This window comes from Canis lupus, chromosome 33 (assembly GCF_011100685.1).
Source record: "Canis lupus familiaris isolate Mischka breed German Shepherd chromosome 33, alternate assembly UU_Cfam_GSD_1.0, whole genome shotgun sequence".
In the NCBI taxonomy this organism is placed as follows: domain Eukaryota; kingdom Metazoa; phylum Chordata; class Mammalia; order Carnivora; family Canidae; genus Canis; species Canis lupus.
In genome coordinates, this window is record NC_049254.1 from 13,606,500 (window position 1) to 13,618,793 (window position 12,294).

A 12,294-nucleotide genomic window follows, 5' to 3' on the forward strand; every position below is an offset into this window, starting at 1 on the left:
CCTCTTCCTAAACACCAGATGGCCCTTCGTCTTCATCTTCCTTCCAGTAGGTCTTCAGAACAAGAATAACAACTTGGGATCTCGCTGGGATTGACTGATCTTACTGGTGGGATTGGTGCAGGCCATCCTGAACGCTGGTGTCACAGCATACCAAATGGCCAAGTTGCCATAGCAGGGCATCCTACAGCTTCATCAGAAATGTTTCCTCAGTTGGGTTTTTAGGGGCCTTCTACAGCAGCCACAGGCCCCTTTGCAGAAATCCCATCAGTTTTATTTTGGTCAAGGCCCATTTCCCCTCTTACTCTGAGACTGACCTATTCTTTGACCTTGGATAAAACACAGCTTCTCTTCCACTTAGTTTCAGGGCATAACACTGTCCATAGTTGCAATTGAGCTTAATAAAAGAGTTTTATTACCATGGGAGAAGAGAATCCATAAAAGCCTTGGTATTCGATAGATGACAAAAGTGAACGAAGAATATTAGCTCATTTCACATTGTCTGGCACAGAGTTTTTTCTCTGTGTCCCTTCTCCGGCGAGAACACAGTGATCCTGTTGTGATGAATTTCCCCTTTCTTTACAGACGACAAACCAAAGGAACAACTGCAGAGGAGTCTCCCTAAAGTGAGCGAGACCGGCTGCAATGACGAATGCTCACACAACCCCGAGACCGCAGAGACTCGGAGCAGCACTCCGGAGATGCCAGCCGTGTCTGCGTTCTTCAGCCTCGCCGCGCTGGCCGAAGTGGCCGCCATGGAAAACGTGCACAGGTTAGGGGTGTGCTCCACCACGATGTTGCGGGGCCTACTCAGCCTTACCCCCTTGTGCACAACAGGGATAGAGAGAGCAACATGAAAGCTGAATCATACTTTCTGACGTGATTATTTGTGGTATTTTTCACAATGCCTTGCGGTTTACAAAACTCGGTTCAAGAGCAAGTTACATGACAGGTTATAAAAATGTGCATCCTAATCAGCAGTGTGGGAAAGTATAGGGAAATTTAGTCAGCCACCTGTTGCATTTTGAATCTATTATTCTGTGGCTAAACTGCATTTCCATAAAAAGCCTGGGAGAGCAGAGAAGCAATAGCTAATCATTAAGTGTGAGCTTCGAGGTCAGGCCTCAGACCTGGGTTTGAGTCCTACATCCATCATCTGCAAACTGCAAGGTCTTGAGCAAGATCGATCATCCACCCGTCTCCCCTCCAGTTTTCCTTCTATAAAATGGGGGTGAGTGGCACTCACTTCATAGAGGTGTTCTGTGGAATGAGCTAATGTCCCAGTGTTGGCACATGGTAAACCCCGCCTCGAGGAAGCTGTTTGGTGGTAGTGGTGATGCTATGAAGAAAACGGTGGTCAGGAAAGAGCATCTTGTCATATGACTTATGGAGGGCAGGAGGCCTGGATGTTTCTTAGTTTGTTTGCTAAAAAAAAAAAGTCATTTCTTTCTCTCGGCCTAGGTTTTCTCATCTCCCAGTGAGCATAATGATATCCCCAAAGAATCACAGAGTTGGAAAGATCACATGAGATCATAAGTCTGAAAGCCTTTTGAACTCAGTAAAGCCTCAGAAAAAGTATATTAAAGTCCTAAGTGTATAATTGGGTATTCCGCTATTTAATGGATCCTTTGGGAAGACAGAAAAGCCATTTGTAAATTCACGTATTTCAGACTTTTATTCAAGGTGGATTACTCACAGATGAGCTACTTTCCCAGACTTTCAGTCTTCAGTACGAGAGTTTTAGATCTAGCACAACTTCCATACCCCTGCCCTTTGGGCTCCACTCTCCTCCACATCCATGTTTAGGAGGCCCTGATGATGTAAGCTTTGTTTGCTTCTTGCTCTTTACCTGTCACATTACAGCTCTAGAACTTCCTCACAAATAGCCTCTAGATAGTTCCAAGAAGGTCAGATTCCTTTTCATGTGTATACTGCAGGTGCCTAATAGCAAGTGAATGCCGACAGACATTGTTAAACTCCGCTCAGGTCTCCGAAGGAAAGAACACACAGTTCTCCACTCATGGGGTTTTACGGTCAGAGCACAGAGGACAGACTCATATGCATGCAAGAAGATGAACTATATGCCTGCGTGTTACTAAGTGCCCCATAAATTTTTGAAATAAGAGGCACTGTAAGAAGTCAGAGGGGGTCATAATTCAGGGCTCAGGAAGGTCTGTCACACAGTCCCCCCTGCTGCGGCCAGCATTCCCCTCTAAATACGCCTGTGGTCACACCCTGGCTCTGTTAAGCAACCCTCCGTGACTTCAGGCTTGCAACAGCAGGAAGCCTGAGCAAATCTTTCTACTCTCCCCTCCACCACCCCATCCTCACCACCCTGCAGTTGCATGGAATCACTTGCTGCCACCTAGATGAGCCAGGTTCTTGCCTTTGTACATCTCCCTCTCCGGCAAACTGCTGCCCCGCCCCTCCTTCCATATCTAGTCCTGCTTTCATCTCTCGGCCCTCCTCCTAAAGTCCCTGCACACCGTCTGTGCGTACTCTCCAAGACCAACTGCCGCACTGGGTTGTAATTATTCATCAACATATCTGTCTCTTTCCAGTGTATTTTGAAAGCAGAGCCCTGGTTTTAATCCTCATGTCCCCAGCTTCCTTAGCTCTTGCGGTTACACCAGTGGATGAGCAAACAAAGGAATGAGTAGATGAGTATTCAATGAGTATTCTCGAAGTATGACCACCTAAGTTCACTAGCAGGCATAGAGAAAATCGTGTGAAGAAAGATTCTTTTCTTTGAAACTGCCCATGAGAAAGAACAGTATTGCATACTAGAATCTATCAATCACACAGATGGCCCGTGTTCTTAATACCTAGAAAAACAGATGCCCCTCTGAAGAATCTTAGTTGTAATTTTAGTCCTTACCTGTTAAAGCAGAGCTACCAGACCCCATCTACCTACAGACTTAATGTAATTTTAGCTGGGTTGCACATCCATTCATTACTGCTTAGGCATCACCTAGAGGGTGATCAGCAGAGTTGGGGGCAGAAATGTTTTGTTTTGTTTTGTTTTTTAAGATTTTATTTATTCACGAGAGACACAGAGAGGGAGAGAGAGAGAGAGAGAGGCAGAGACACAGGCAGAGGGAGAAGCAGGCTCCATGCAGGGAGCCTGAGGCGGGACGCGATCTCGGGTCCCCAGGATCACACCCTGGGCTGAAGGCGGCTCCAAACCGCGGAGCCACCCGGGCTGCCCTGAGGGCAGAAATGTATTACCTGCATTCTTGTCGTGAGAAATCTTTACCTTAGGTTCAGAAATCCAACGTAGAAAGGCCATTTTGCAAAATGCAGGAAATAGGAAGTTGGAACAAACCTTCGTTGAGAGCCTATCTATTTACTAGAAATTTCAGAAAGGGAAAGCTCATTAAATTTAGTCCTAAAAATCAGCCCTGCCAGGTGGGTCTTTTTGATCCCTTTTTAATGATGTTGCAGACGATTAATTTGCCAAGAATGCACAGCAAACCGAGTTAAGATTTGAACTAGGGTCCTTGAACTCCAGCGTCTGCCTTTTCTCCAGCTCACTGCTTAAGCAGGCATCTGTCACGTCCTAGGAAGTCATGAAGAATCTCGCCGCTGCTTCCACCGGGACCTGTAGCCATCAGTTAGCTGTAGCCACGTCGGGCTCCCACCTCCTTTGCTGTTTTTCTTGGACTCAGCTGGGCTTTCACCCCAGTTTCTCTCTGCCCCTGTTGCTCTTTTATGTATACTGTAGTCTTCATCTTTCACTTTTCTTTTTTCTTCTTATGTTTCCTTTTTCAATACTTATTAAAATTCTTTTAGCTTTTGTAATATTGTTACATATTCGATCTTAAAGGTAGAAAAGAAAATCACATTTTAATTTCATCTTTCTTGAACAAAGAGTTGAACATATTGAACAGTTGGTGCTTACAGCATCCCCACATGAATGAACAGATTAATCCAGAGGTTTGATTATAACACATGTTTTGTTTTTCTAAAATCCTAATATCTCAGGCTAAGTGATTATTGGATTCTGAAATCCCCAAATGTTGTAATGTATCTACATTGCTTGTGTGTGTGTGCCTCAAGAGATCTTTCTTGCGTATAATTATGAAGAAGATATTTCAGTTTTTAAATAGCTCCTTTTGTTCTCCGTAATCTGAAGAAAGATACTGTGTTGAAAAGGTTAAGCCCCCGGAAGCCTGGCTGCTGCATCCCAGATTTCCAGCCAGTCCCGTGCAGACCATTGCAGGCCAGGGCAGCGAGTGCACGGTGCCTGGTCTTTGGTGGGCCTGTTGGGAAAAGTCCAGAAAGTGCCCCATCCTATCTTTTTTAGAAGGAGAAGCTCTATAGAAATTACCAAGAATTTGAAGGGTTTCCTCATAACTGTGAAGTCAGTTTGTTCCTACTCATTCAACAAAAGCCTAATTTAAAATCAGTTTGGTGTAGTTCCAATCCAAATGATGGGTATTTCTATGAATTTTCTAGTCGTGTCTGGGGTTCTCTCTCCACGTGTGCTGATTTGGCCCAAGTCACCGGATTTTCTCACACCCTGAAGTCCCTGCTTGCCTTTTCCCCCCGTGCACTTGCTCTCCGTGTGCCCATGGGACTTTGCTGTCGTCTGTTCCCTCACTTGTGTTAGAGTCACAAACACAAACTCTAGTCTCAGGGGCCATTGCTTTAATTGGCCTTCAGTTTTAAATTGAGTTTATCATCATATACCTTGGGAAATGAGCCTGGAGGTCACCAATGAGTATAGGAGAGTTTTCCTCTTGGGCAGCTCAGGGAAGGGAATGAGTCATATTTAAATATCAGTGGATCAAGAGGAAGACTGTTGTCTTGGAATCATGGCCCCCAGTTGAAAGTTTCCCACTTCTTAGGGAGTCGCCCCAAATCTGGTGGTTTCAGGTTTCACCTCTGCAAAATGGAGGTGCTTGTTTTAGGGCGTCCTATGCCTTGAGTCTTGTGAGGGGAAACCGAGATAAGAAATGTTCAAAAATAAGGAGCTCTAAGAAGAGAAAGGGTTTCGGTGAAAGAGCCTAAGTAACAAGTCAGCATTAGTGATTAATGATACTGGAAAGCTTTTATTGGTTGCTCATCGCCCTCTCCTATTTCTGGTAACATACTCTAAGTGGGTGACTTCTCTTCCTCCCTTCTTGTTTTGCAGAGGTCAGAGGTCAACTCCGCTCACCCATGACGGACAGCCAAAAGAAATGCCACAGGCTCCTGTACTTATATCCTGCGCTGACCAGTGAAGCGCCCTTTAATTGTAAAACATTGTGCTTTACCTACTACCCTAGCCTTGTCTTTACCGAGGGATGCTAGTGAGTCCAGATGGTGGAAAATATAGACTGCAAACAAGTGCTTGTTGCCCTACACGGCCCAGATTCACTTGAAGCAGAAGTTAGCATCCTGGGCCAGTTTGTTCTTTTGGAACCCAGAGTCTTGGAGGGTGACGTTATCTGTCTGATAATGAGCAGAAACAGAATGAACCTGGAGCTTTGCTTTCTATTGAAGGCTTTTGACGGTAATAGGTGGTAACTTGGTAAAAGGCTGCCTTTACTGTAGCTCATCCAGCATCTCTTTTACCAACCAGAGAGTGTGAAACTAGTTTCGTATATTACCTAGTTATTCTTTCAAAACAAAAACAAAAACAAAAAAAAAACAAAAACAAAAACTGACGCACTGCACTAGTTATTATTAGATATTCTTAGTCTTTTTTGTACATGGAGATTTAAGTTCTAAGATGGTTTATATAATAGGTTATACCTACATTTATATTGTAGAATAATATTAAAAGGCCTGTTCCAGAGACTCCCAAGCAGCACGGGCAGGCAGATGTACCATTGTTAGCGGTGTATGCTCGGCCTCGTGGTCCATATATTCTGCACTTTTATATTTGCCACCAGAGTGGTAGTTTGCTGGCAAAGACAGAGAGAGAGAGAGAAAATTAGTATTCTTACAAGCTGAATTTTTTTCTTAGCCTCAAGTGACCCAAGAATTTGCTTGGGGCTAATTGTGGCAAATATTTTCCCAGACAGGGGAAGAGTCCTGCAGATTACAGATTACTGATGTTTTCATGCCTTGAGGATTCTTTTATTTTTACACAGGGGTCTCAGTGACCAATGGATCGTTCATACAAACAAAAAAAAAAGAAAAATATTATTCAGAAGTGACCTTAGTATTACTTCACTATTCTGAACACATTGAAGACACTCACTTCATGTGGACTTTGAGCTACAGACCTTTTCCATCCTTCCCGGACAGACTGGACGGGTAGCAACTGCTATGCACAGCCTGATTGGCACTGCAGGTTTTGAGAGCCATTTTTGAGTTTGTGTTGTTAAGGAGGTATTGAATAAATGCTGAGGGAGGTATGCTTGACCAGGGTGGGAGTCTTAGTCATAGAGCCACCTGCAAGTTTGTTTCCTTTTTGTGTTTTGTTGCTTTTGAACATAAAACCAACCATACGGATGCCAGTGCCAAGTGGATTACCTGGCTTATTAGAACATTCGACATATTGACTTAACCACCTGACATTCACAGTGTCTTGTTTCCTAGCAACACATGCAAAGTGATAAATCAAAATTAGTCGGAGGCTACCGATTTTACAGGGTATTTGTTCCATAGCACAAAGTGTATCCCCACTCTTGCATCGCAGCACAAACTACCAAATTTTAATTATTGGATTCCAGCAATAATTTTTATTGGTTTTCAAACTGGCGGAATTTTGATAGCATTAGTTCGAGTTTGAAGCTTTTGAATTAGATCTCTAAATGGTGACAGTTTACAAGGTTTTATCTAGCTTTCTTATTTATACTTGACTCAATTGTAATGATGATTTTTTTTTTTCTAATCGTAATTTGACCTAATAGCCATACAGAAAATGACTCTATTAGTACTGACTAGGTTTAGCTTTTCATAGTTGTAGATATTACTTCAGTTTCGGTGCTGGAAAATATGTACAACATACTAACAGAATTGAAAAAGAATATAGGGATTTGTTTGGTTTGTGTTTGGGTTTTTTTTTCCTTCAAAGCAGGTGAAGAGGGCAGCAGAGCATTGGAATGGTGTCCTCAAAAATGGATAATCATTGTGAGCATGGAGGAAGAAGGAATTAGTAAGCTAGGTTAGTCAGGTTAGAGCTTAACCCCATTCACGTAGAAATAAATCAGGTGAGCAGCCCCAGATTTTAGCATAATATTTTTACTATGATGCTGTTTTATTAATATTTTCTAAATTTCAAAACACAAAGTGAATGTTTGAAAATTGCTGGGTCCCATTGTTGGTGGCTGTTGGAGTTTTTGGACCACTTGCTAGCAGTGATTTAAAAATTATAATTAGCTAAAAATCCAAAAAAAAAAAAAAAAAAAAAAGAAAGAAACCAACAACAAAAATTGTTTGGTGCAGAACATGCACCTTGACAATGGTACTAACTTGTTATTCTATAGAACACGTTAGAATAGATCTATTTTTGCCAGAGCACCCTCCTTCAGTCCTCCAATTACATTTCACTAGATTTCCTTAAGAGATTGCTGTATATTCATGGGACCTTTTTTAAAAAGAAGCAAAACAAAAGATTACTTTTTTCTATGTGATTAATATCTTACTTGATCTGCTTTTCCTAAACCTCAGTGGCTTTTCCCTTAGGCAGGGGTGGGGTGGGAGGGCAATCTACTGGATATGACTGTTTTCAGATACTTTAAAAAAAAAAAAAAAAAAACCTTTTTGTAGAAATGCTTAATTTTTAAGCGGTTAGGCACTGAGAGTAGCAGAAATCCTGCAAAGCTTTATAGTCCTTTAGACACTCGCCTTGTTGTTTCTCTGAGTGAAGTCTTGATTTCAATAATAGTGCTTTTCTCATGCCCTGAATCCGCTGGAGAAGGGTGTTGGTATTTTCAGGTAACAACGTTTGTTAGCACAAATATTTCAGACCAACATGTAGTACCCCCCTCCCATCTATCATTTTCACTTCATTTCTCTCATTCTATTTTGGAAAATCGTATTGCTATGGTGTGTACCTTAATCTGCCAGCAAACACCATCGACACTAACATTTGTCCCACAAGCATCCTCAAAAAGTTGTTGCACCTTATGTATATCTCAAGCAAACCAAAATATGATGCTCTTCTGCTTTGTTTTATTCTAAATTGTTGTATCATATCTTTCTGAAAAACCATTCTGAAACTAGTTGAAATTATCAATATTTATGCTTTTAACCTTAATTTCTGGATTCAAACCTGTATATAAATCTTTTGAAAAAAATTGTCCTAGCCCTTCTCTGTGATGCCGAAGTGGATGATTTAGTCTCAGATGGAGACGCAGTACTGTTCCAGTTTTCTTTAGCCTTTTATTTATTTAGTTATTCTGGGTATTTTCCTATGTAATTTTGAAGTGTGTAGAGTATATTATAGTAACTGAAGCTGCAGCTCTAAAAAGCTGAGTGAAAGAAAAAAATACTGTAAGACATCCTTCTTAAGTTTTTATTTGTTTGGATAACTGTAATGAGATCAGGAAAAGGAAAAATGTCCCACAGCCACACTGACGACACAGGTTCTTATCCCCGGATTAGGTTAGTTCCCAGATTTTAGATAAAAGTGTAATGCATCAAAGCCCTTTTATGAAGATAAATCATACTGTTGTAACTCTTGACAGTCTTCTTCCCCCACAAATACCAGAACTACGTTCATTTAATTCTATCAGATGAGCTTTCTACCAATGCCATCTCGAAGCCATGCTGAAATCATTCCCACATTATCACTCATTCTAGTTTCTGCCATTAAAACTGCTGGAGGAAAAAAAAAAAAAAAAAGTGGTGGAACACTCCGAAAGAAAAGGAGCATCTGAACTGGTCTGGTTATTTATATTCCGACCTGTTTATGCCCCGTCACTTTCTTACCAAGTCAGATGCTACTCCGCCTAAGTCCCAGAAAATTTTGTTTGCACTCTGCAGTCTTTGGCTCATCGTACGGAAAAGTTTGCACCTCTGTAAAATCTCAAGCAAATTACACATTGATACAGAACCAGGAGTAAGCTGGAAACGGAATGACCTGTTTGGTGGATACGGTTTGGGGGGAGGGAAGGGGCGGGGGGGTATCAGATAACTCTGTTCCCAGCTTGGCGTCTGGCATTAATGTGAAGCAGTGGGGACCACGCTGCCTGCCGAACTACTGTATGAAGCCCCCGCGTCTGGAGACCAGCAGCCGGGGCAGGAGGCCGGCGTGCACGCGGCACAGGAGGAGCGCCTCGCCGGGCCTCGCCGGGGAGACGGAAGGAAGCTTGCGGGGCCCAGAACCACCCTGTGTCACCGGGGAGCCGGGGTGTCCCCGCGATGCTCTGGAGGAGCCTCCCCCGTGATTGCGCTGCTCCCCAGAGCCCCTCACATCAGGCCAATGGTAACGGGCTACCTCGGCTTTCCAAGTTCCACGTCAGTAAGTCCTGTCGCCCAGCTTCGCCCGTTCTGCCTCTGCCTTCAGTGCCATTGTCGCGCCCTGCAGTGTTCGGACTTCACACACCGCCTCCTCCAGAGAGAGCGACGTATTGCGGAGAATGGGCAGGAGAAGCAAATGTCTTACTGCGTCCGGCCTCCCCAGTATTCCGAGCGACCGCTAGGTGGGAATGAAAATTTAGCTCTCCCCACATAGGACCTCGTTTTGCACCTTATAAAGAGTGTACTAATTGTTAATTAGATGTGGCTTTTATTTATACGAGCATTCCCAAAGAACTAGATCTGGAGTTTGTTTTTATTTGAGTTTTGGGATTTTTAAAAGTTATCTTATTTAGACTAACATCATACTTATAATATAAGAAACAGTTGTTCAGTGTATCTTACCAGCTCCGTCTGGTGAAGTATTCAGGGTTTGATGGACTGCTTTGCTTTAGTTTGGAAGTGATCGCTGAGTTTATTATAGTCCATATTAAATCACCTTGTCCTTTTCACTGGGGACACTCTTTTCCTTACACTTCAGATGAAAGAAGTGACAAAATAGTGAATAACAAGACAAATAGATCGGACTCCCCTGATACACCTCCATCTGTTTGTGCTAGGCTCTCCTTAAAGAATAGAAGTCTACTTTTTTTCTTCGCACACAAAAAAAGGTAGTTTCCTCTGCTGGCCAAATTCTCTCTGTGGCGGTAGGATTTATGCTAATAAATTGGAAGAGGAAACCTTGTATTACGTTCCCTGGCCACGGTGTGCTTGTCGCCGTCGGTGGCCCAAACCGATCCTGCCCTCAGATCGATCTGTGCGCAGAACTAGTTATCGTGAAAATTCCTACTCCTTCCAAAGATCGCCCGCTAACTTGGGCCAGAACTGGTTACTGAGTAACAAGGACCTAATTCAACGCCTCCAAACCCTCCCACCCGCACCGCCAATCATACCTCACAGGCTCTAACCTGAATCACAGAGGCACGTGTGTGTCGCGAACTAACACCGCTGCCCCTCTGCGGCCCCCCGGGGCTGGCCCGTGTCCCCTGACACCTCACGTTAGTGCCTGGCCGTAAGAGCAGCAGAACCCGGGTTGGGGAGGGGGGGCGGGTGTGTGACCTGGAGCTCAGCACATGCTCAGCAGCGTTCTTCTCACTTCATTAGCACTAAACAAGTCTCTTGCTCTCAGGAATTTGTCCAAAAAAGAATAAAAACCACCTGAGATTCCATGTACCAGATTATGAACTTTTCTCATAGGTTTGAATTGCTTACTTCCATGTCCTAAATTAACCATAGCTTCATTTGACCGCCAGGTCTTAAGTCTGTTGACAGTTTCAGCATGACTGAATCGCTCATTTTTTATTTTTTATTTTTATTTTTATTTTTTTTGCTTTCAGAAATTGGCTTGGTTCTCTTTAGAGTTGGTGTAAACATGCCATGTAATAAATGATTTCCACTTAATGGTACAACAGAATTATTGCTTTCTTAGATGTATGTGTAGTAAAAGTCAATATACACATTTATATAATTTCTTTCTTCAAAATCTTATACTTAATTTGATATTTCTAAAAATTGCACATGTAACTCATGTGTATAACATGCTAAAGTACTTTAACTGTGATCTTAAAACTGAATAAAAATATTTAATAAAAATTTGAAATATTTTAAAGAAATTATTCAAATATATTTCTTTTCGCTCACACTCCTGGCCATGCAGGAAGTGCCTTCAGTCGACCCCATGTACAAAAACCGGCAGGGAAGATACTTGAACAAAAAGGTATTTCAGCTGTTTCAGAATGTCAAGTGATGGTCTCCCCTAAACTCTTTGCCTGACAGTCACCTCCTGGCAAAAGTGTGATCTGAACGTGCCGACTTTCCCCGAACTGTAATCAAACTGTGGCGGTGATATCACTGAAGCCTATAACCTAAAGTATAAACTCAGACCTCAGTGTTGCTGAATACAATGTCCTGAACCTTAGAACCTTGGATATGTTTTTTTTTTTAATCCTTCAGAAAAGCGCACACACATCTAAATAGAGTAGTCATATCCCGGGCTTTCCATTAAGACAGATTGGGCTTCGAAGTCTGATTCCACCCATTTATCATTGGGTTTTTCAACCTCCCTGAACTCTGCTTCACTTACTAGATGATGGTGGTGATAATACCTCCTCACACTTCTGCTAGGATGAAAAGGAAATGCATATGAAAATGTTGGCATAGGGCCTGTCTGGGAAACGCTCATTAAGTGAGGCACTGTTGGTTTTCTCATTTTTATTCCAACTCAAAGGTTGATATGTTTAGGTATAGTCCACAGAGACCCTAAGTATGGCTAGGTTCCTCTTTCGAATAAACCCGTAAGGGCCTGTTGCATTAGGAGTAAGCTCTATCAGGAGATAGGATGGTGTAGAAAATTCAGAATATGTTAAATTCACATCAGGTAACTCAATGCTTACCTATGTAGGCGCTGTAGGATTTTTCCATAAAATTAGCCTGCCTGATGAATTACATGGTCTAGTACTCCAGCACAGTTTTTTTTTTTTTCTAAAATTTTATTTATTCATGAGAGACCTAGGCAGAGGGAGAAGCAGGCTCCCCACAGGGAACCCGATACAGGACTCGATCCCAGGACCCCGGGATCACGCCCTGAGCCGAAGGCAGATGCTCAACCTCTGAGCCACCCAGGTGCCCCTCCAGCACACTTTTTTGAATTACTGAGAATAAAACGTGGAGACGGGAGCTCCACACCAAGGGATTTAAGTTCTACTGGAACAAAAGATGACAGATTATACAGATGTGTGGTTTTATGGCTCTCCGTGTATTCGACAGTTACATCTGTCCTTTGGGGTAGAACAGAAAGTCTCTTGCAAGGCAAAATGAAGTGGTTATCAATAAGTGAGCCAA

General features: G+C 42.7%; 1 protein-coding gene across 9 annotated transcripts in view; it reads left to right on the forward strand.

Moving 5' to 3' along the window:
* Positions 1–8,802, forward strand: part of BBX (BBX high mobility group box domain containing) — a 268,781-nt gene extending 259,979 nt beyond the window's left edge. For all 9 annotated transcript variants that reach the window (XM_038582723.1, XM_038582722.1, XM_038582727.1 and 6 more), the window contains 2 exons: positions 583–769; positions 5,135–8,802. In XM_038582723.1, coding sequence (XP_038438651.1) covers positions 583–769; positions 5,135–5,222 — 275 coding nt within the window. In that variant the 3' untranslated portion in view covers positions 5,223–8,802. The remainder of the gene's footprint in view (positions 1–582; positions 770–5,134) is intronic.
* Positions 8,803–12,294: the final 3,492 nt, after the last annotated feature.